At 45.0% G+C, this 25,883-nt stretch overlaps 1 protein-coding gene across 2 annotated transcripts in view; it reads right to left on the reverse strand.

Moving 5' to 3' along the window:
- Positions 1-2,191: 2,191 nt before the first annotated feature.
- Positions 2,192-25,883, reverse strand: part of LOC139265832 (presenilin-associated rhomboid-like protein, mitochondrial) — a 33,231-nt gene continuing 9,539 nt past the window's right edge. For both annotated transcript variants that reach the window (XM_070883308.1, XM_070883307.1), the window contains 7 exons: positions 22,552-22,600; positions 19,451-19,546; positions 14,783-14,932; positions 11,054-11,124; positions 7,797-7,898; positions 5,669-5,766; positions 2,192-3,485 (listed from right to left, as the gene is read on the reverse strand). In XM_070883308.1, coding sequence (XP_070739409.1) covers positions 3,371-3,485; positions 5,669-5,766; positions 7,797-7,898; positions 11,054-11,124; positions 14,783-14,932; positions 19,451-19,546; positions 22,552-22,600 — 681 coding nt within the window. In that variant the 3' untranslated portion in view covers positions 2,192-3,370. The remainder of the gene's footprint in view (positions 3,486-5,668; positions 5,767-7,796; positions 7,899-11,053; positions 11,125-14,782; positions 14,933-19,450; positions 19,547-22,551; positions 22,601-25,883) is intronic.

A 25,883-nucleotide genomic window follows, 5' to 3' on the forward strand; every position in this document is an offset into this window, starting at 1 on the left:
CAATGTGACAGATTGCAGCACTTCATTGAAATCTAAAAAACTTCTTTTATGTGTTAATACAAGGTGCAAGCACAGGAATTGTGTTATGAGCAAATGTCTCATATATTTGACCGTGGTGGTTGCTGGAAGCACAGGAAAACAAAGAAACTGTACGGGGACTTTGCAACGGAGAAGTCAGAGTTTTCTTACACTTAATGGGCTGAAAATTGTGGCCTCTCCGGGTGTGTACGATGTGCACACGCACCAGAAGAGACCCCGCAAAAGCCGGTTCTCAGCGCGCAATGTGCATGCACTAAAAACCGGCTTTTGTGATCTGTCAAAATTTCTTTAGACAGTCCCTATGCATCCCCGCAGGAAGGACATCCGTGGGGCAGAGAATGGGCTATTTGCCCAGCGAATGTCCTTCAAACTCAGGCATATAGCTTACTTTTACCAGCATAAGAGTTTTAAAACATAGAAAAATTTAATTTACTCATTTTCATATTAAAAACCATGTCCATTAATGCAAGTTTATTTTTAACCCTATTAAAACACATTAAAAAAAATTTCAAACAAATATTTTTTTTCTGAAATATTTAATTACATTCAATCCAATGAATTTTAAATATGGGAGCTGTTTTTAAAACATTTATTGTGCTGTGTTTCTTGTTTTAGGAAGGTATTGGAAGGCGTACAGAGTTTCCACTATCAATAATACCACGAGATCGTGACTGGTGGTCCAGTCCCAAGAGATTCCAGCAGGTGCGTTCGTAAGTGGAAGATACGTTCCCATGCACTGCGCAGTGAATGAAGGCCTCTGACCGGAATCCTACGTTCCTCTGGGACCACCAGGTATTTCCGTAGATTTTTTTTCGGGTAGGAGGCATTGGTCTGAAGCCTCCGACTGCAATTTTCGGCCCAATATGTTATTAGTCTCAGCTTTTTCATCTGGTGGCAGTGATGACCATTTTGTTCACTACACCCAGTATGACCCAGCTGTTAGCATCCTTGCCTCGGAGACAGAAGATTCTGGGTTCAAACAGCACTATATTCTTGAGCACATGATCTAGACCGACACTTCAGTGCAGCACTGTTGGGAGGTGCTATGATTCATAAGAACATTAACTGAGAACCTGGCAGTCTACTCAAGTGGACGTAAAAGACCCAATGGCTCAATCTGAAGAGTTCTCCTAGTGCCCTGGCAAATACCACCCAAAAATTTGACCGATCATTCATTTGCTCTTTGGTGGACCGAGCTGTGCCCAAAGTGGCTGCTGTGTGCAACTGCTTTTGAAGAAGTAACCCATTGGTAAAGTGCTTTGGGACATTCTGAGAATGTAATAAAAGTGCGATCTAGAGGTTAGCTGGTCCTTCAATCAATTTAGCTATTGGCTCTCGTGACGTTTCATTCTGAGGAAGGCACAATTAATCAAGATGGTGGTGGGGGTGAATTAGCTTTGCTAGATTGAGCATAAACTAGGAGAAAGACAATGGGGGGAAAATACAAATTCCAGGATTTGCAGAGCTCAAATTCAGGGACCAATGTATCTCTGTCCTAAAAATTATGAAATGAATACTTCAGTTTCTTCATTTTCATTATTAGATTGTACTTTGCATGCTCCAGCAGCCCTTCCTATTTTACCCCATCACCAACTTTTTTCAAAGAAAAAAGCCTGTGCCAATATACAATGTATACAGAAACCCCAGATTCACCTGCTTGAAATACAGGTTCCTTGTGCAAAGCCAACGAAATGACAAGAACAGATAGTGTTTCAAAGGAACTCCAGGCTCAACTTTCAGCCATCTGATGGCTGCTTCTATAAGGAAAATTGCTCTTAGTAACCTGAAAAGCAACCTGTTTTTTCTTTGCTCTTTTCCGTTCCAGCTTTTATATGAAGACATGCCAAATAAAATATGGAGATGATATTAATGAATCCAATTGATTTAGATGGACGCTTGGCGCTGATGTAATCTGAGTAGTGCACACAAAGCAATGCAGCATTTGAGACCTTGAAAACATAGGGTAGCCTTTTTGGAGCTGTGCTGACTCGGATGTATTCTTTCTTGTAATATGGTGAGATAAGTAAGATGGCTGAACGTGGGATGGAGTAGTCCCTTTACTGATTAGTAAATCTAAAGAAACGCCACGTCATCTGCAGCAGATAACATTCAGTTATTACATTCTGAGCATCCAAATATTTCAGCACTGGAGTTAAAGTTGAGCAGTTTATTTGCATCAGAGTTCATTGAACTTTTTCTATTTAAAATGCAACATGGTGGGGGAGGCACGGTGCATTGGACCCCCTCTCAAAGTGGGGGAACACAAGTCTGTCATTCTCCTGCACAGAGTCATTGAGAAATCCAGCCCATCCTTTGCACATACAGGCATGTGCCCAAGAGCAGGCTGCTCACTTGCTCAATCTGGCAACTAACCATGAATAGGCCATGGCAGGAAAAGGGAGTCTCAGACTTAAAACCATAATCGCAGCAAAGTATAAGCCTTCATAGCTGATCACTAAGCAATAATCAAATATGAATACCTCAATATTTCCAACCTTTAAGTCTGTCATTGGGGCTGATATTCTTCCCATTTGGCCCCAGAGAATCCTGCAATGCAATGGCCTAACAGGTAGGGAGGACCTGGCTTGGCAAGCAGTGGGAAGCTGCATGGGTTAAATTCCAGCAGTACCCACTCTGTGCAAATTGGGCTCCCTACAATCCTTGGCCCAGGATCTCTGAGCTTGAGTAAATAGGGTGTATCCCTTTGCATTCCATATCAGGCAAACGAACACCAACTGTGTAGATTTCTCAATCGTTCTCTTTGAAGTTTCTAAAACATGTGTTGGATTTGCACACGTCGGATACACTTGGCTGATCCAAAAAAAATTTTTTTTTTTTTTTTTAAATGCTTCAATTAGTTTAGTTTTTATTGGTAATCCATCCTACAGATAGGGAATGGGAGTGAACTGCTGGAAGTGTTTCTACAACATCACACATTATGGCATTTAACCTGAACAGGAACAGATTGCAAACGTAAATGATAATGGCAAATTCTAAAACGCTTCGAGCAACTGACTGTTTTTTGTTCCAACAGTTGATGTGAAACAGGTTTCAATTTTGTTTGTGGGGGGGTGGGGGAGGTAAATGTCTGGCCAGAACCTTTTCTTCTCAACGTTTGTTTACTTCTCACTGTACAGTTCTGCTCTGTAAATAGTCTAAATACACTCCTTCAGTAGCTAAAAATTTGCTGCAGTTTGAAGCTTTATATGAATTCGGGGTCTTGCTGTAAACTCCTGCCTTTGCCGGGGCTCAGTTTGCTTGATTATTGCCTCTGTCCCTCCAAAATAGTTCAGGATATCATTTTTTTTTCTAAAAAAATGCAACTTCTTGCCTAGGAGGGGCCATTTCCTCCATTCCCAGGACCCTTAGTCCTAATGTCATGCCACACCTTTACCAGAGGCTCTCTGTTCTTCCAAATCAGCTCGTGGCCGTAAAAGATATACCAACTGGAAGAAGAAAAAGGAGAGAGTTATTTTAATGAAGCAAATGCCAATCCCACAAGCGAGAATGCCACTTCAAACTATTTACCAGAGACACTAATTTCTGGGATCTCTCAGCAACTGTACGGGGACGCGGATGGGGTGTGTGTAAGGACATTTCAGTTAAATCATAAATGTTAAATTTTTGTTATTTACACTGAAAAAATTTATGATTTTAAAGTAAACCAGCTGTAATGGGAATTATTCCAATTATCGGAGATGATAACTGGGATTAGTTGGCTAGGTAAATCATTCAGTCAGGCGAACAAATGAGCTACTTTCATTAATTAGCTGCAGGGGAATAAAATGGCATCCTGCTAGGTTTCACATCACACCACCATGCAAATCACTTCTTTAGTTTCAAAAAGCTCTGTATTTTGTAAAATACATCAGAGCCAAAATACAGTGGATACCTGTGCTCTTTTGAGATTGGCAGTGGGGTGGGGGGGTGGGGGCGGGGAATGTGAACTGACGTGTGGCCTTTCACCTCTAGAATCTGGGGTCAAATCCAGCCCAGACACGAGATGGATGAGCTTGGGAGTCTCAATTCAGTTCCTACTTCCTTTGACCCCACAGCACAAAACCACCTCTAATTCAGTATTAAACCGTCAATGCCACTTCAGGATGGACAGTGGGAAGTGGTAAAATGTCACACTGGTGTAGTACAGAGTGCTGCAGTACAGAGGGAACTGGGGGTCCTGGTGTATGGAACACAAAAAGTTAGTATGCAGGTGCAGCAAGTAATCAGGAAGGCAAATGGAATGTTGGCCTTTATTGCAAGGGGGATAGAATATAAAAGCAGAGAAGTCCTGCTACAACTGTACAGGGTATTGGTGAGGCCACAACTGGATTACTGCGCACTTTTGGTCTCGTATTTAAGGATATAGTTACATTGGAGGTTGTTCAGAGAAGGTTCACTAGGTTGATTCCGGAGATGAGGGGGTTGATTATGAAGATAGGTTGAGTAGGTTGGGCCTATACTCATTGCAGTTCAGAAGAATGAGAGGTGATTTTATCGAAACATATAAGATAATGAGAGGGCTCAACAAGGTGGATGCAGAAAGGATATTTCCACTCATAGGGGAAACTAGGGGACATAGTCTCAGAATAAAGGGCCGTCCATTTAAAACTGAAATGAGGAGGAATTTCTTCTCTCAGGGGGTTGTAAATTTGTGGAATTCTCTCCCCAGAGAGCTGTGGAGGCTGGGTCATTAAATATATTTAAGGTGGAGATAGACAGATTTTTGAGCGATAAGGGAATAAAGGGTTATGGGCGGCGGGTAGGGAAGTGGAGCTGAGTCCATGATCAGATCAGCCATGATCTTATTGAATGGCGGAGCAGGCTCAAAGGGCCAAATGGCCTACTCCTGCTCCTATTTCTTATGTTCTTTTTCAACTTTCAGTTCTCTGGTGCTATCCTTAATCCAGTGAGCATTGGAAGATTATAACCAACACATTTCCAATTTCTTTCTACTTCTTTTAATATCCTTGAGTGGAAACCATCTGGCCGTGGAGATCTGTTTGGCTTCAATCTCATTATTTTGTTCTTTCCAACTGTTTTGTAAGTTTTTCCCCTTTACTGATCTCTCGTTTTCCTTGTATTTCTGCGATCACACGCTCCTTCTCATACGTGAAGATCCAACACTTCCTCTAAACCCCAATTCTCTGTCAAGCCTAAGTTTGTCTTTAAACTGGTCTACATCCATATTTCCCACTCTTTTTCTTGAGGTACTTATCAATACTATAAGCAAGTTTTTTCCCCAATACTCCCTCTTTGTCCTTATTACTTTCTTGTTCGCCCTTTGTTCCTTCTGTAATTCTCTCAGCTCATTCTTGTCATCATTCTTCACCCTTAAGTCATCTTCTTTTGTCTGACCACTCATAGACCACAGTTGGATGACCCCCAGAAGTATATTTTACTTGATTAATAATTCACTAATTACCCTCTAATAGATTACAACATTGGTCTGTAGATTAACAACTGATCATTTCTCCCAATCATTGTCTTTTGAAGTCATGATGCCCAGGTCACCTGGAGAGACTTTTCACTACATCATCATGACACAGACAGACACGGTGATGTGCCCACTAGATTCTTAACACAGATTAAAAGAAAATAGTTGATGACACTGAAAGGACCCCAGACTCACATTCCGAAAAGTGCACCACCCAAGTGAGCTGCATGGTCGAAAAACCTCCACTGCAGAATCAGGCCGACCGTATCCATGGCAATAATCGCTTTCAGAGCCTGCAACAGACAAAACCAGCTGAAAACACTGCTGCAAATACCCACACCAGCTGCTCATAGTTATACCTTAGATCAAAGTGCTAACTGAAACAAGCTATCCATAAATGTTAGTGCATCTTATATTTAGGGCAAGACATTGAGAGAAGTGCTAGGTCAGTGGCATATCTTGAGGTTCAGATAAAAGTGATGAAGTCATCGGAAAGAAAAAATAGCATTTATATAGCGCCTTTCACAACCACCGGACGTCTCAAAGCGCTTTACATCCAATGAAGTACTTTTGGAGTGCAGTCAGTGTTGTAATGTGGGAAATGTGGCAGCCAATTTGCGCACAGCAAACTCCCACAAACAGCAATGTGATAATAACCAGATAATTTGCTCTTTGTTATGTTGATTGAGGGATAAATATTGCCCAGGACACCAGGGATAACTCCCCTGCTCTTCTTCGAAATAGTGCCATGGGGTCTTTTGCGTCCACTTGAGAGCAGACGGGGCCTCGGTTTAACATCTCATCCGAGAGACGGCACCTCCAACAGTGCAGCACTCTCTCAGCACTGCACTGGAGTGTCAGCCTAGATTTATGTGCTCAAGTTCCTGGAGTGGAACTTGAACCATAACCTTCTGACTCAGGCGAGTGTGCGACCCACTGAGCCACAGCTGACACAGATCAAATCTGTGTTATTTTCTAATACATATAGAAATGTTTTTTTTTAAATACACTGAGCAGTTTTGAGACAACATTCTGCTGGGTACAGCAAATCTCGCTGAACACAGTTCTACTTTAAATGGCTCTCATGACTGTTCCACATGACTCATATGCATGGCTATTAATTTTACTTACACCCAAAAAAGTATAAATAGTATATAGATATGCAGTATGAATACTTTTATGCTACAGCAGCCTAGCAGTTATACTACTGCAGCCTAGCAACCCAGAGGTCACGAGTTCGAATCCCACCATGTGAACTTGAGAAATTGAATTCAATAAATCTAGAAAAAAGACCATGAAATTTATTGGATTGTCGCAAATACTCCACTGCTTCACTAATGCCCTTCAGGTAAGGGCCCCTGTCACTTCTACCAGGTTTAGCCTAGATGTAGAGGAACAAAGGGACCTTGGATTGCAAGTCCACAGATCCCTGAAGGTAGCAGGCCAGCTAGATAAGGTGGTTAAGAAGGCATACAGAATACTTGCCTTTATTAACCGAGGCATAGAATACAAGAGCAGGGAAGTTATGCTTGAACTGTATAAAATGCTAGTTAGGCCACAGTTAGAGTACTGCGTGCAGTTCTGGTCACCACATTATAGGAAGGATATGATTGCACTAGAGAAGGTATGGAGAATATTTATGGGGATGTTGCCTGAACTGGAGAATTTTAGCTATGAGGAAAGATTGGATAAGCTGGGGTTTTTTTTTCTCTGGAACAGAGGAAGCGGAGGGGAGACCTTATTGAGATGTATGAAATTATGAAGGGCCTAGATAGAGTGAATAGGAAAGATCTATTTCCTTTAGCAGAGGGGTCAACAACCAGGAGGCATAGATTTAAAGTAATTGGTGGAAGGTTTAGAGGGGATTAGAGGGGAAATCTGTTCACCAGAGGGTGGTGGGAGTCTGGAACTCACTGCCTGAAAGGGTGGTAGAGATGGAAACCCTCACCACATTTAAAAAGTACTTGGATGTGCATCTGAAGTGCCGTAACCTACAGGGCCAAGGACCAAGAGCTGGAAAGTGGGATTAGGCTGGATAGCTCTTTGTTGGCCGGCGCGGATATGATGGGTCAAAATGGTCTCCTTCCGTGTTGTAAATTTCTATGATTCTATGCGACTCTGAATGCTATTAGGCAATAAATGGTGACTTCAGTGTCAGTCACATCGCAAGACCTAATAACAAAGAGATTTATCGGCGAATGAGTCAATTACATTATTCTCCTTTATTGTAGGTGACAGGATGCGAATAGCCAGATGGATACAACCCGCTTTTCCAGACAGTAATTAAATTGCATCATACCTAGAGAGCGCAGCTAACACTTACATTGCTGGCTGTGAAGGTGAACATGGGCAGCAGGATGATGGCCAGCTTCGCTTCAGGCATTTTGGAGCAGACTGCAGCAAGGATAGCCATTATTGCACCGGACTGGAGTGAGGAGAAGGCAGAAAAGTAGGTTAAAAATGGTCACTATCTGGATATCAAAATAGGCTATAGGCAGTGTGATGTAAACTATCCTGGGTGTTGCCATACTGCACCAGGAGAATGTACACTGGGCACGTCCAAAGCCTTTATCATCATAGGCAGTCCCGCGAATTGAGGAAGACTTGCTTCTGCTCTAAAAGTGAGTTCTCAGGTGGCTGTACAGTCCAATGCGGGAGTTACAGTCTCTAACAGGTGGGGCAGACAGTGGTTGAAGGAAAGGGTGGGTGGGTGGGGAGCCTGGTCTGTGCTTGATTTCTGCATACTCTCGGCGATGAGACTCGAGGTGCTCAGCGCCCTCCCGGATGCTCTTCCTCCACTTTGGGTGGTCTTGGGCCAGAGATTCCTAGGTGCCAGTGGCGATGTTACATAGAAACATAGAAAATAGGTGCAGGAGTAGGCCATTCGGTCCTTCGAGCCTGCACCGCCATTCAATGAGTTCATGGATGAACATGCAACTTCAGTACCCCATTCCTGCTTTCTCGCCATACCCCTCGATTCCCCTAGTAGTAAGGACTACATCCAGCTCCTTTTTGAATATATTTAGTGAATTGGCCTCAACAACTTTCTGTGGTAGAGAATTCCACAGGTTCACCACTCTCTGGGTGAAGAAGTTTCTCCTCATCTCGGTCCTAAATGGCTTACCCCTTATCCTTAGACTGTGACCCCTGGTTCTGGACTTCCCCAACATTGGAAACATTCTTCCTGCATCTAACCTGTCTAAACCCGTCAGAATTTTAAACGTTTCTATGAGATCCCCTCTCATTCTTCTGAACTCCAGTGAATACAAGCCCAGTTGATCCAGTCTTTCTTGATATGTCAGTCCCGCCATCCCAGGAATCAGTCTGGTGAACCTTCGCTGCACTCCCTCAATAGCAAGAATGTCCTTCCTCAAGTTAGGACACCAAAACCGTACACAATACTCCAGGTGTGGCCTCACCAAGGCCCTGTACAACTGTAGTAACACCTCCCTGCCCCTGTACTCAAATCCCCTCGCTATGAAGGCCAACATGCCATTTGCCTTCTTAACCGCCTGCTGTACTTGCATGTCAATCTTCAATGACTGATGTACCATGACACCCAGGTCTCATTGCACCTCCCCTTTTCCTAATCTGTCACCATTCAGATAATAGTCTGTCTCTCTGTTTTTACCACCAAAGTGGATAACCTCACATTTATACACTTTATCAAGGAGGCTTTTAGGGAGTCCTTGAAGCGTTTCCTCTGTCCACCTGGGGCTTGCTTGCCATGTAGGAGTTCCGAGTAGAGCACTTGTTCAGGGAGTCTCGTGTCAGTCATTCAGACGACGTGGCCCGCCCAACAGAGCTGGTCGAGTATGATCAGTGCTTTGATGCTAGGGATGTTGGCCTGAGCGAGAACACAGACGTTGATACATCTGTCCTCCCAGGGGATTTGCAGGATTTTACGGAGGCAGTGCTGGTAGTATTTCTCCAGCGCCTTGAGATGTCTGTTGTATATAGTCCATGTCTCTGAGCCATATAGGAGGGTGGGTATCACTACTGCCCTGTAGACCATAAGCTTGGTGCAAGATTTGAGGTCCTGGTCTTCAAACACTCTTCCCCAGGTGACCGAAGGTTGCGCTGGCACACTGGTTGGACCTCGTCATCGATGTCTGCCCTTGCTGATAGTAGACTCCCAAGGTATGGAAAATGGTCCACGTTGTCCAAGGCCAAGCCGTGAATTCTGATGACCGGGGGGGGCAGTGCTGTGTGGCAGGGTCAGGTTGATGAAGGACCTTTGTATGCCTCGGTGAAGGTGTTGACAATGGCTTGGAGTTCAGCCTCTGAATATGCGCAGACGCAAGCATCGTCTGCGTACTGTAGTTCGATGACAGAGGCTGGGATGACCTTGGATCTATCCTGGAGACGACGTAGGTTGAACAGGTTCCCATTGGTTCTATAGTTTAGTTCCACTCCAACGGGGAGCTTGTTGAAAGTGATAGGGAATGTACACTGGGTGCATGTCCAAAGCCTTTAACACAAGCTTTGGGAGTGCTGTTTCAGCATGTCACAACAACTTACATTTATATACTGCCTTTAACATAACAAATCAGAGAACTCAGCATTTAAATTTCTGCACACAAGGGGAAAAGTTCAAGCTAGGGATCTTGTCCCTAGCTGAAGATCCTTCTGCACTGTATTGAGAACCATGGATGTGAATCCCTCTAACTGAATCTATGTGATTCAAAAACACTGGCAGCATGGAGGAGCAGTAGAACAGTTGAGCAACAGTGATCATAGGGTCATAAGTTTCACCGAAGGAAAAGGAATGAGTAGCAGGAGCATTAAGCTTTTAAAGTTTGGGAGGCAGATTTCATGGGGATGCACAAACTAAGAGAATGGACCATACCTTGATAATTTAGGCAGCAGTGACAATATGTGCAACGGAAGGTTAGAATAGAATGGTTACAGCACAGGAGGCGGCCATTTGGCCCGTCGCGCCTGTGCCGGCTCTCTGCAAGAGCACTTCAGCTATTAGAAATAAAATCGAGGCATAATTAGGAACTATAGAAAACATATGAGTTCTAATTCTGTGTCTGTCCTCATCATTGGAGAGGTAAAAACTGCGGGGGGCGGGGGCGGTGGCATCAGCGCTGAAACATGACTGAAGTAAGATCAATATGTAGAGGATTTAGTCAGGGCTATTTGATTTGGTACAGGACAGAAGAACAAGGGGGACACGGGGTATATGCTGAAAAGCAGTAGAAACAAGTAGGACATAAAAAGCATTACTGCACCGAGAAGGTGGGGGATTTTCGGAAAAGTTTACCAAGAAAAGCTGCAGGGGCCAGTAACTTAGACATCTTCATGGTCAAATTGGACAAGTATATTGAAGAGAAACACATGGCTGGTTATTACTATTAGGACAGCAGGAAGGTGGACTGGATGGGTCTATGGTCTTTTCCAGCCTCGAGATTTTCCATGTTTCACTCAATACCTTTCCAATACAGGGAATGGTGTTATTACATACTTCTCACTACTGAACATGACTGCACAGTTGCAGCTCTCACAACTTTATATACCTCACAACAAAACTTTTTAAAACAATTTAAAATCTGCCAAAATTTACAGCACACTTACAGCTCCAAGCGACGCCCCTAACCGGCCAGTGGCAGTTTTATAGACATAACTGGCAAAGGTGGAGATAACACCTAGAGAAACACAAGAGGCAGAAGGCAAAGAGCATTATCACCAGCTATTATACAGGGACATATAACAGAGGAAAAGAACAAATACTCAAAGAAAAATATCAGAGCTGAAGTTGCTAGAAATGTTAGAGTGATTCAAATCATCTTACAAAAATATAACTCTACAGCCCTCTACAGACTCAGTAAATCAATAATATGGAGCTGAACCACAGACCAGCGAGATCCCAATGTCACTGCTGCACTTTACTAAGCTTTTCAATCTTATGCAGGGTAGAAATGATGATGGTACAATCAACCTCTGTGTCTTTGACAAAGGAAGTGAAGGTACGAGCGACAACCTCCCCCACACACACTGTATCTGTCCCCTCACCTCCCCCACTAACACACTGTATCTGTCCCCTCACCTCCCCCACACACACTGAATCTGACCCCTCACCTCCCCCACTAACACACTGTATCTGTCCCCTCACCTCCCCCACTAACACACTGTATCTGTCCCCTCACCTCCCCCACACACACTGTATCTGTCCCCTCACCTCCCCCACACACACTGAATCTGACCCCTCACCTCCCCCACACACACTGAATCTGACCCCTCACCTCCCCCACTAACACACTGTATCTGTCCCCTCACCTCCCCCACTAACACACTGTATCTGTCCCCTCACCTCCCCCACACACACTGTATCTGTCCCCTCACCTCCCCCACACACACTGAATCTGCTCCCTCACCTCCCCCACTAACACACTGTATCTGTCCCCTCACCTCCCCCACTAACACACTGTATCTGTCCCCTCACCTCCCCCACACACACTGTATCTGTCCCCTCACCTCCCCCACTAACACACTGTATCTGTCCCCTCACCTCCCCCACACACACTGTATCTGACCCCTCACCTCCCCCACTAACACACTGTATCTGACCCCTCACCTCCCTCATTAACACACTGTATCTGTCCCCTCACCTCCCCCAACACACTGTATCTGATCCCTCACCTCCCCCACTAACACACTGTATCTGTCCCCTTATCTCCCCCACTAACACACTGTATCTGACCCCTCACCTCCCCCACACACACTGTATCTGACCCCTCACCTCCCCCACTAACACACTGTATTTGATCCCTCACCTCCCCCACTAACACACTGTATCTGTCCCCTTATCTCCCCCACAAACACACTGTATCTGTCCCCGGACCTCCCCCACAAACACACTGTATCTGTCCCCTCACCTCCCCCACTAACACTGTATCTGTCCCCTCATCTCCCTCACCAGCACACTGTATCTGTCCCCTCACCTCACCCACTAACACTGAATCTGTCCCCTCACCTCCCCCACTAACACACTGTATCCGTCCCCTCACCTCCCCCACTAACACACTGTATCTGTCCCCTCACCTCCCCCACACACACTGAATCTGACCCCTCACCTCCCCCATTAACACACTGTATCTGCTCCCTCACCTCCCCCACTAACACACTGTATCTGTCCCCTCACCTCCCCCACTAACACACTGTATCTGTCCCCTCACCTCCCCCACACACACTGTATCTGACCCCTCACCTCCCCCACTAACACACTGTATCTGTCCCCTCACCTCCCCCACTAACACACTGTATCTGTCCCCTCACCTTCCCCACACACACTGTATCTGTCCCCTCACCTCCCCCACACACACTGTATCTGACCCCTCACCTCCCCCACTAACACACTGTATCTGACCCCTCACCTCCCTCATTAACACACTGTATCTGTCCCCTCACCTCCCCCAACACACTGTATCTGATCCCTCACCTCCCCCACTAACACACTGTATCTGATCCCTCACCTCCCCCACTAACACACTGTATCTGACCCCTCACCTCCCCCACACACACTGTATCTGACCCCTCACCTCCCCCACTAACACACTGTATTTGATCCCTCACCTCCCCCACTAACACACTGTATCTGTCCCCTTATCTCCCCCATAAACACACTGTATCTGTCCCCGGACCTCCCCCACAAACACACTGTATCTGTCCCCTCACCTCCCCCACTAACACTGTATCTGTCCCCTCATCTCCCTCACCAGCACACTGTATCTGACCCCTCACCTGCCTCACCAGCACACTATCTGTCATGTATCCTACATGGCTACTGTTTGTACTATCACCAGATGTGCCACCAGAGGGCACAGTAGTGGGAGACTTGTAGGTTACCTGTACAGGTGTGCCTGGCCCAGTATAAAAGGCAGGCCACCAGATGAGATCCTCACTCTGGAATGAACAAATAAAGGACTAAGGTCACTACAGTTCAAGTACAACCTCGTGGAGTCATTATTAGAGCATCCAAGGATAAAATAGTATCTATCCCTGACCTCCACCTCTAACTCATACACTGTGTCGCCTCATCACTGGGCTCTCTGGTCAATGTCTTCGATTTTCTGCTTGCAGATATCTTGCAACAAATCACAATCTAAAATTAAAGACCATTTTATTTAGCGCTGTAAGTCAGACATTGGAGCATTTCTGCTGCTTTTCCCTCGTCTAACAACTGTGTTCACTCTCCTGATCCTTCTTTCTGAATCAATAAGTTGCTGATGTTATGCTAGCCATATGGCAGGTTCCATACCCACCCCTCCCCTGTTTGACTCACAGATCTTGGTACATAACACGCTCTACTCTGTTATACTGTGATGGCTGACATCAAGTCTTAGCTCTGTGTTATCTGTCAAATCATCTGCTTTCTAGACACCAATAATCCTGATGGTACCTTTTCTATTATTCTCAAGATGTGTGCCTTGGAATATTATTCCTACCCCTTATGTCTCAAGCCATTCTTACCCCGGTCAACCTTGTCCTCAAGAAAATATACTCATTAATCAAAATACTTTGACTCGTCATGATCTTGGACATCTTCAAATCCCTTTTCAAGATCTGCCACCATGCACTTCTAAACAATGTGCCATTATATGGTCTTTCACAAAGCTCTATTCAGGGCTATGTAGCTTCCTCTCACATGCCTCTACCTCTTATGGTTGATGGCTCCCCCTAGTTATTCACCCCCACCTCCATTAACTCAGGATTTCCTCAAGGCACGGGTTTTCTCTCCCCTCTGCCCCATCTCTTACCTCAGTCAGCTCCACTTCAAGTCCTTTTTCATTTATTGGTACTCTGGTTCTCACTGTCTCCTTCGAACTCAAACGCATTAATGATGCTGAAGTTTTGGTTTCACCTTGTGTGCTAAACACTTTTTTATCCTTAATATTCTGTAAATTAATTCTATAAAGTTCATCCAAGACTTGGATCCTGCTACCATCTCTGGGGAGGCTCTTTCAACATGTCACAATCGTGGACAGGATAGAAAAAAAGGCCAATAGCCGATTCATCTCTCACTGCTAGCCATTTCTTGTGTCTCTTGTGTCTTTGCCGTTCTGAATTTTCCTCACTTGTTTCTCCAAGATCCAAATATACTGTGGTACATATTTTTTCGCCTTCCTATAATCTGACAGTTGAAATAAAGGCTCATCGTCTTGTCTCCGAATCTAATTCATTCATGCCCAGTGCTTCACAATGAATGCTTCACTTACACAAATATAAATTGTACGGGGAGAATATATATTTTAAATAAAGTGCAGTTCCTTAAATTCTACCTCTAATCAAAAGAAATTGTGTTACCTGCTGATAAGTAGACGGCCACAAACTGCTCCTGCCCGAGAAGTGACACGATGCTGGAGGAGAAGCTCCACAGGACGTACATGTTTGCTGCCATGTGAAAGAACGAATAGTGGCTGAAGGTCGACAGGACCATGGGTAAGCACAAAGTCTCTGAAAACAAGAAATAAAACTGCCCATGAGTTACAAGCATTCCCATGCAAGGACTGCCCGTCCTTAAACAGTCCTAAATATTGTGGCTAAGCAGAATGGAGTGCCAGCAAAGCAATGTGATTCAGGGTTATATTGGTGTTCTCCACAGAAGGGATTTCCAATCTAAGGAGGCACAGAGTGATGGCAGCATTATCACCTCATTAGTCAACGTGAAACCAGTGTTACAAAGCACAAGTCACGGAGTCCTGGGCTGAAAATATCTGCAATTACACTCCCCCGATCAAAAATGCAGAGAGTAACAAAATGATCCACCAATACTTGCAGCACAAATGGAGGAGTCAGTAACCACACATATTAAAACTTCAGTTTCAGAGTGCAGTTACACTGTAACTTCACCATTAGGATGTAGTAACATTATAGAATCATAGAAATTTACAGCACGGAAGGAGGCCATTTTGGCCCATCGAGTCCGCGTCGGCCGACCAAGAGCTATCCAGCCGACTCCCATTTTCCAGCTCTTGTAGGTTACAGCACTTTAAGTGCACATCCAAGTATCTTTTAAATGTGGTGAAGGTTTCTGCATCTACCATCCTTTCAGGCAGTGAGTTCCAGACCCCCACCACCCTCTGGGTGAAGAAATTTCTCCTCATATCTCCTTTAAAGCTCCCCTCAATTACTTTAAATCTATGCACTCTGGTTGTTGACCCCTCTGCCAAGGGAAACAGGTCCTTCCTATCCACTCTATCCAGGCCCCTCATAATTTTATACATCTCAAATCAGGTCTCTTCTTAGCCTCCTCTGTTCCAACGAAAACAAACTCAGCATTTCCAATCTTTCCTCAGCCAAAATTCTCCAGTCCAGGCAACATTCCTGTAAATCTCCTCTGCACCCTTTCCAGTGCAAATCACACCTTTCCTGTAATGTGGTGACCAGAACTGCATGCAGTACTCCAGCTGCGGCCTAATCAGTTCAAGCATAACCTTCTTGCTCTTGCATTCCATGCCTCTACTAATAAAGGCAAGTATGCCATATGGCTTCGTAACCACCTTATCTACCTGGCCTGCTACCTTCAGGGATTTTGCGGTTAAAATAAAGGAGAGGCTATCAGCACTCACCGTTGCTATGTGTAAATCTGACAGTAACTTCCAGCATCCACAGTTAAACAGGGAAATCTGAAAGTACTACCAAACAATCTCTCTGGCATGAAAATTAACTTTTATAAGTGTGAAATAATTTTTAAAAACTTTTTCTTTGTCTCTTTTATCGTTCCCTCTTAATCCCATCTTTCTCTGCCTCTCTTTATTTTGCTTTTTGTACATGATTTTACATTGAATTAAATATTTTAACTTATAGTTCCTGGTTTAGACTCTGCGGGGCCAAAATTGCCTCCCTCCACAAGGTCCATGGCGGTAAGGCCTTTCCCACTGGGGACAAGCGGATGGGCCAACCCATCAGAAATTGCCCCCAGGCGGGGGAAGTGGAAACAGGTTTCCGTCCCACTCGTGCTGCCGCCCTGTCGGGCGCGGGCCGACGGCGACCCGTTTCTGCCCCGTGGGAGTGGCGTGCCCACCGGCCGTTGCCACCGACAGTTTTTCCCAACGGGAAACTGCTAATGGCTGGGTGCTCCGCCGTGGCCACCATTTTATTTTAATTGTCGACCAACTCTGAAGTCGGCCCGACAATGGCGGCCACGGAGTTCGGCCGGGCTGCCTGCACCTCTCTTTGGTGCCGGACCACTGGCCAAGCCGAAGCCCTCCCTGGTGGTCCAGTGGGCGCCACTAAAGTGGCTGCAGAGCTCGCAGCGGCCCTCCCCTTTAATTGGAGGGACGTTGCAAGCATCAGCGTGACGCGACACATCCTCGTCGCGCTGACATACTCAGCACGGCGCTGATGACACCATCCGCCTTCCGCCCTGCTCCCGCCCCGCAGCTGCCCGAAACACCACCCCAACTGAAACTCAAACAAACAGAAGGCAAAATCCCTCTCTTCTCTGGGGTGGAAATTAATCAATCATTCATTTCGAAAGGTGCGCCTCGTTTGGAGCGGAGGGCAATTTCGGCCCCTGCATGGCTCAGGAAAGGATTCTTCAATCTGACTGGTTGAAGAGACACCCTGTTCACACAGGTCACAGATCCCCTGTAGAAGGTGCCATGCTGAAAAGGCTCTCTAATTACCATAGGTTGCTGGCAAAAGGGATGTGTTTATTTATAACACCTAAAGATCAGATTGGGCCCCCTAGATGACACGGCCCGATTGCTGATTGGTCCCCTTGGAGGATAAGACACACCTAGTAGTCTTTGCAAATTGTAATTTGAGATATTGATAGAACAGAAGAGAACACTCTCACAAGTTAAGACCTTTTCCCACAACCCTAAAAAAGTTCCTGCCCCCACCCCCCAAGTTCCTGACCTTCTTCCCCCACTGCACTCCTCCCCCTCCCCGGGTTCCTGACCACCTTCCCCTGCCCAAGCTTCTCCCCACGGATTCATGACCTTCTCCCCCCAAGTGCCCCTCGCCATAGATGGGGGCACTGTGTGTGGGTCACTGATTGCTAACAGATTTATTGGGTATGAAGTGAATAGTGAGTGTCGTGACTTCTGAATTTGTGACGTTTTCTGGATCACATTCTCGCTCTCAACCCCCCCTTTAGAATTGGAAAACGTTCTTCCCCCATTCTCACTATGCACTTTTTACCCCCACCGAGTTCCTGATATCCTCTCTTCCTCAAATCTCCCCCTCTCTCTTCCCCCACCCCTCCAATCCCCACTCTCTCTCCCATTTTCCTTTCTCCAATCTCTTCACTCCCCCCTCCCATCTCTACCTCTCTGCCCCCCTCTCCGATCTCCCCAGTCTCTCTCTCTCTTTGTCTCACCCCCCCCACCTCGTTCTCCGCCGTCTATCTCTTCCCCGTTTCTCCCCTCTCCCCTTCCCTCCCTTCCCCCCTCCCCCCCCCCCACTTCCCTTCCCTCCTCCTCCTCCTCCTTCCCTTCCCTACAACCCCCACCCCTCCCGAAAATGTTCATGCAGATAATCACTTCACGGCAAAAGCCTACGGGCAGCTGTAAGCATAATGTATGGTGAGCGCCGTTCATTTGCCGCTGACCGCAAAATTCGGGCCTAGATATTCAGCATTAGCATGTAGTTACACTGTAACTTCAACATCAAGATGCAATTACAGCATCTTGGAGTCATTACACTATAAATTCGGTATTAGGGTATCGTAAATCTTGAGCATCAGATTCCAGCTATACTAACTTCTGGTACACTGTAACTTCAGCATCAGGGTACAGTTACACTGTAACTTGAGCATCAAGATTCATGTACCCTATAACTACAGCACAAGGTTGCTCTCTCCGAGGCAGCAGAATTAAAGAATTATCCTGATATTCCAAACCAAGCGCAACCTGACTGAAACATGAACAGCAGCTACTGGTCCCAGTGCAAGTGCCTCAGTGGTAGACCAGTTATAAACTTATTTTTAAAAAGATCCTCAAATTTAAAAATACATTTTCTTTGAAGGAGATGTTGTTTGAAACCACTGCACTACTTTTGATCCAGGTGGTTCGCTCTTTGTATCAACAGCCAGAAAATCAGATTTCAGGCCTGTGTCACAGCTCTGTGGGGACCTGGCAGTTTGCAACAAATGAGTGCCCCTCCGCTCCCTCCCCCAAATTCCAGCAAGGTTCTTGTCTGAGGCAAACATCATTGTTCTCTCCCTTCCTGGATACGGATATGAAAGTGCAGAATAAATGCTTTAAATGGAAAGAAAAATAATCAGTGAAGCCTGGAATGAATGCACGAGCCTTCTATTTGACAAATGCAACACACTGGATTGTAGTAACTACACAGCCCTGCAACTCAATTCTAGTATCTTCTGAAATGCAAATATGCATAGATAAACAGATAGGCCTTGAGTACTCAATATCAGCATTAAGAATGCCCAGATCAGCACAGTATAGATTAGAGAGCAATGCCCTTCTACACAGTCCCATCAAGTGTTTCAGGTCAGATACAGCATGAACCAGGTGCATAATAAAGCTCCCTCTACACTGTCCCATCAAACACTCCCAGCTCAGATACAGCACGGGTTAGATACAGAGTAAAACTCCCCCAATACTGTCCCATCAAACACTCCCTGGACAGGTTCAGAACAGCTACAATTCTTGGCCCTCCAAGTCAGAATGCCACAATTGTGGGTCCACACCCACCAGGAATTTGGTTAAAATTGCTTCAAATTAATTTCATATAGAACCCGCACAGGCAGCAGCAAGAGATTGTGGTCGCTTAAGTCAGGCCTGGATTCATTGGTCTATCCCTTCTTCATATTAGAATTGTCAGCATTATATATTTAGATAAAATATAAAAGTATCAGACAGAAAATGTGTCTTTTAAAAGCTACAAAGGGAAGCTCAAAGCATGCAAAGAATCCCAGAAGACAGCTCGGAAAGCACATTGGAAATGCCTGTAAATCCTGATGGATATAAACTATAAATCCGGAAGAAGATTTGTCATACTTACTGGAAGCAGGATTTGAGGTGAAATATTTCACCATGGACCGCTGCATTGAAGGAACTCTCCACAAACAGAACACTAACGCATTGGCCGCTATAATCCCTGCAAAAGAACAGAAAAACTTAAGACTGTGAAATGATTTAATTGCCGAGCACAATAATCAGTAAATGGCATCCAAGATGCGCGTGTTGGCGGGTAGTTTTAACAGTTTCCACAATATGTAAGGCAGCTACTGAGAACCAAGAATGTTGAGTGCTTAGATCTCCATTCCCAAACTTTCACAACACTGATTTAACATTTTGTAATAGCGAATCAGAGCAGAGGCACCCTAAACTATAAACACCAAAAACAGAAGGTCTGTCAGCATCGGCCAAAAGGAGATGGGATTTTCCTTTAGGTTATCGCCTGTTTTCTGCCGTTACTCAGCCAGGCAAAGCGAAACATTGGTCAGGGACTCGTCCTATGAGATCTATGCCCATTTGTACGGCCATAACCTCACCTCTGGCATCACTTCTGCCAGACCTGCCTAAATACAGGTGGCAGCTTTGCAGCAAGATGGTAATGTTTTGGTGGCATCATGCATCGCACTATCCATCATTTTTGTTTCTGCAGCACATGTCACTTATACCCACACCCAAATACAACAGGCACCCCATATTACCAGGAGAATCATTACACATTTAGAGTAACACAGCAGTCAATGTAATCGATGCCAGGGGGTGATCACTGGATAAATCCACAACAGTGAGCTCAACTGATGCCAGAACACTCGACGGACAGATCCACAGCAGTGAGTACAATCAATGCCAAGGTGATCAACAGGCTAAGCCACAGCAGTGAGCACAAGCAATGCCGAGCGATCGGACCGGCAGCAGGGAGTAGAATGGATGACAGAGTGATCGATGGACAGACAAGCAGGGAGTGCAATCAATATCGGAGCAATCAATGGACAGACCTACAGCAGTAAGTGCAATTGATGCAGGAGCAGTTAATGGACAGCTCCACAACAGTGAGTGCATTTGAATATTTTTCAGCTGTCAAGAAGGGTCCACACCTGAAACATTATCTTGTCTGTTCTCTCCACAGATGCTGACTGACCTACTGTGTGTGTTTCCAGCATCATCTGTTTTTAACTGCTCATTGATCTAATTTGCTGTCTGTTGGATCCTGCTACTTGCAAATTTAACAAACGCTGCTCATCAAAAATAATCTACAGGCTGTGAAGCCCTTTGGGATTTCCAGAGGATGCATTAAGGCTCTATTTAAATAAAAGTTCGTTAGTTCTATCTCTCAGGCAGGAGTTTTTATTGTGATAGCAGTTTCCAGCCTCAAAGAAAAATGTACGGAGACATTAAAGTCTACTACTAATGGGGTTTCCAGGTGGAGGGTTAGGTAGCTGAAAGAGCGCAGGAAGGTCTCAGGGGCACCTCTGGTCAAGACTGAGTTAACTCGATTCAGCTGAGGTGGCGGTTGAAGTTCTACAATTGGCCTCAGCCCGTCAATGTGGGGGGAGGGAGAAGAGAATGGGGGAAGAAATATCAGCAAGGGTATCCGCTCCGGATCGTAATCCCGGTACTCATGCATCAAAGTCCGCAAGTGCAGATGTTGGGTGAGAGTAGGATTAGAATCAGCAGCGAGGCTTCACCCAGCAAGCTGATGCTAACTGGCTCAGATGAAAGGAATGACCACTTGAGCAAGGTAACAGAAGACACCTGGTGAACAGTACATCTGTAGCCCGTTCAGGAGTGAAAGCCTTCGGGAGAGAAGGGGGTGGAGGACAGAATACTGACAGCAAATGGAGCAAGGAAAACAAAAATTGAGCGTGCAGGGCACAGGCTGACTTCCTGCACTTTGCAGCTTGCATCAGATGGCTGGAGCCAAAAGTAACAATTAAAAATAAATTACTTGTAGTAATTTATTTTTAAATTACCGTATAAGGGAAGTGTTTAGATGCAGAAGACCATAAGCTGCACAAGAGTTTATGATCTGAACACACACGGCTGTAAATCCCAGACCCAGAGATTCCCACCTCAATCCCCTCAATGTGACACAGGTTCTCTGGACTCGCTAAGCACCTCATCAGAGGGGTCGGTCCCTGGAGGGGGGGGGGGGGGAAAGAGAGCCGATGGAAGCCAGGTATGGGGGGGAAATAAATTAGACGGGCTTGTATCAGGTGGGAGCAGATCTAAAGCAGGTCTGTGTAAGTGAGTAGAGTCATGGCACAGATCTAAGAGCAGGGAGACATGACACTAAGTTTGGGAGAACATAGGAAGTTAAGGGCCCAACAGCAGGGAAACTGTGGGACACTCAGTATGAGCAGAGTGTGAAACTAGCAGGGGATTCCTGCAGTCTCAGGGTGAAAGGTTGATAGGTCATGTGGTTGTAAGATATGAAGGAGAGCATCAGAAGACATCACATCTTCAAAGCCCAATGGGAGGTAATTTTGACTTTGGCCTCGACTGTTCAGATCATAAACTGTTGTGCAGCTTATGGTCTTCAGCGTCAATATGGGATCAGCTAATATTTTCATTTGGAAATAAAAATCGGGAAGATGTACAACAGATGGCCGATCCAATTTCGGCCGATCTACACTGTCGCACAAACTAAAAACTACCCCCAAATGTTTTTTTTAAAGAATAAAGGCCAACTGCTGATAGTTTTGTATCAAACAGCACCACCCTGTAGTATCAATGGCACAGTGCAAGAAGATATAATTAACCGTGATTCTCCTCAGCAGTACGTTGCAATGCCAAACAAGCCTCATCACAATGGAATGTGACAGCGGGATAATGGACTGTTGGGATTGAAAAAGCATTTACTGCTACTGTTAAACAAAAACAGCCAGCAGAAATTTGACCTCTATACTTTGTTACAAACATCTTTTTGGAGCAGTTGAAGGAGCCCTCAATACCGCTCATCCAAATCTTTGACTTAAGGGGATACCACTAAGACCTCAAAATGGTCCTGTTACAAGATGTATACAGAAAAACCCTTGAAGTAAGTTTCAGCATTGTAGCGGAGATGGCGGAGGTGGACAGTTGTCCCCCAGTATTCTTCTCCACTTTCTCTCAGCTTTCCCATGAGCGTCCATTGCATTTAACACACACCTGTGATGGTCCGCTGGCCCTCAGTAAGGCTGTTCCACCACTGGTTCACCTGAAACACAACAATTGGTTTTGAAATATCCGAGAGCAAATCCTTGTATGGTGAATCATACACGGTCATTGAAGTCCATCCCTCTAATAACAAAGTTCTCCCACCAAAGCACATCCCTCCAGTGCCCCAACTCTCTCATCAAAGCTCATCCCTCTCGAACATTAACTCTCCCAACGAAGCTCACCTATGTTGTACCCACACTTTCCCGTTAAAACTCATTCCACTCGTACCCCAACACTTCTTTAATATAGAAAAATGTCCCAAGGTGCTTCACAAGGGAAAACATGGATATAAAGCCAACAAAGGAGATATTAAGCAGTAAGTTTGGAAAGTTTCTATTTTCCTCAGTAACATTTTTTATTTTAATTCATCCCTAAGATCTATGATTTTTTTTGGATAGAATATATATTGTTATACTGTTCCTGGTTCAATAAAAGAGAGACAATCCCTCCCCCACCTCAGGAGAAACACACTGTCACCTTCATCCTACTGGAAACATACACGAATATACAGCTGGTACCCATTGTGTACTGTTGTCCTGTGACATAAAAGTGGTATCTTGTCTATCTATCTTCTCATCTAGATGTGGCAACACTGCTGAGGTACAGTGCCACAGCAGTGATGACTCTACAACACTGAATCTCTTTTGCATGTGAGACTTGACAGTATTGCTCGTCCGCTGGTTGATGTTGGGAGCTATCAGAGTCTATTCCGACTGTCCAATTCTGGAATTGGCACATTTTTAGCCTTTTATCCCAGATACTTACCTTGTGCTCAGCAATAAAGGCCACTCTGTTAGCAAGCCCTTGCTCTGCAAGAACCTATATACAGCCACTATCTGATAATGTAGTCAGTCAGTGGGTTTGAACAGAAAACCCTGTTAATTAACTTCGGGAAGCTGGAGAATAAACTTTCTATCAGACCATGGTGCAGGCTGTAATCTACTGAACAGATTTATTAACAGATAAGCTGTATAAAATAAATACACAGAAGTTACAAGGCGAACACAAGCAACAAAGTTCAATCAGTCCATGTTAGAATTTAACCCCCATGCAAATAAATATTCATCAAATTTACTCACTCTGTTTATCCCATTTCCTTCACCCATCTATCCAATCTAAACTTGAATGTTGACATAGTTTCTGCCTCAACCACTACCCCTGGAAGTGAATGTCAGTCTCCATGTAAAGAAGTTTCCACTGCCCTCTGTTCTAATCTGTTACATGTCATCTTGTACCTGTAGGCCCTTGTACTCAACTCCTCAACTACTGGGAGTCTATCTACCCTGTCCCATCCTTGCATTATTTTAAACACATCTATTATATCATCCTATAGTCTGCATTGTTCTAATGAAAAAAAGACTCAACTTTCAAGTCTTTCTTCATATTTGTATTTTCTCATACTAGGCAGTGCCCTAGGGAATCTGTGTTGTATGTATTGTACGGTGTGAATATCCCTCCTATGGCGTGGGGCTCAATACTGCACACAGTGCTCTAACTGAGGTCTTAAGGTTTTACAAAAGCTCATCATTACCTTGTGGCTTTAATGTTCTATATCTATTATGATTAAACCTAGAATGCCATTAGTTTTTTTGTTAAAATTGGCCTTAATCAATCTGAGAGGTTGTCTTTTATGACCTGTGAATTAGTACTTCGAAGCTCTGATCATCCACAGAATTGAACTTACTTCCATTCAGAGTATAATTACTCCTGTTTCCTTTTACCAAAATGTATCACCCCCACACTTACTGGCACTGAATTCCTTGGGCCACTGTTCAGCAGATTCCCCCAAATCCTTCAATACGCAAAGAACAGAAGCGGCCCCAGCTGGTGCGACACCACAACCCAATCCCAACCACTATGGAAAAACTGTCCAGCTCTTACTCTTGTGGTTTACTCTGTCCAGCTCCCTCTCAATTCCACACCCCTTAACCTTCTTGGTGATATTTTGTAAAGGCTTTCCTAAAGTCTACGTACACTATATCCACTGCATTTCCCCCATCTACCATGTCTGTTACTTCCTCAATGAATTCTAGAGCACTTGCCGCATGCCCAACAAGAGTCTCCCAAAGCAAGTGCTCTACTCGGAACGCCTACACAGCAAGCGAGCCCCAGGTGGGCATAGGAAACGCTTCAAGAACACCCTCAAAGCATCCTTGATAAAGTGTAACATCCCCACCGGCACTTGGGAATCCCTGGCCCAAGACCACCCAAAGCGGAGGAAGGGCATCTGGGAGGGCGCTGAGCACCTCGAATCTCATCGCCGAGAGCATACAGAAACCAAGCGCAAGCAGCGTGCGGCAAACCAGGCTCCCGACCCACCCTTTCCTTCATCTACTGTCTGCCCTACCTGTTACAGAGACTGTATTGGACTGTACAGGCATCTGAGAACTCACTTTTAAAGTGGAAGCAAGTCTTCCTCGATTTCAAGGGACTACCTATAATGATGAATTCTAGATTTGTGAAACATGACCTTCCCTGTTGAAATCCATGCGGTCTACTTCTGACATTTTCTCTTTATCTAGCCATGTGTAAATGTCATCCTTCAAATGTTCCCTGCGACTGATAAACTATCTGGCCTGTAATTACCTGCATTGGCTCGGTCTCCCTTTTTAAAAATGGTTACTACATTGGCCACTCTGTAGATCTCCGGCACACATCCACTATCAATAGAGCCCTGATATATAATAATATAGCAGATGTACAGTGACATAAAAACATAACTAATCCTCACAAATATCAAAAATAATTCAAGGAGAACCCTGTGCCAATCTGCTTAGAAAAACTGGACACAAGATAGCGCCCCTTAGCAACTTTGTGGGAATCATTGTCCTCTCTAATTTTTGGGGGGGATGCACGGCTCATTAAAACTCCCGCGCATGCACGGTTTTTCCATTTACAAGCCGGTGAGGCCATCCAGACATGGCCTCAGAAGAATTCTATAACTGGGCGTATTCTCCCCTATTACCCTTTGAAGTTTGACAGGAACGAAGGAAATCAAATTAAGTATCACTTGTCACTGCATCAGGCTGTCAAACAATCCACAGTATTTTACCGACGATGCTTCTGGGACCTGGGGCACATCCTGATAAGCCAGATTTAAATAGGTCAGGTTGGCTCGTTCATAGGACGGACTATGACCTCTTATCCATCAGCCGTGGCTCAGTGGTGGCACTCTCACCGCTCAAGTCCCACACCAGACACTTGAGCACAAAAGTCCAGGCTGACACTCCTGCCCAGTACTGAGGGAGTCTTTCAAATGAGATGCTAAAACGAGGCCCTGT

Source organism: Pristiophorus japonicus, chromosome 6 (genome assembly GCF_044704955.1).
Source record: "Pristiophorus japonicus isolate sPriJap1 chromosome 6, sPriJap1.hap1, whole genome shotgun sequence".
NCBI classification, from domain to species: Eukaryota; Metazoa; Chordata; class Chondrichthyes; family Pristiophoridae; genus Pristiophorus; species Pristiophorus japonicus.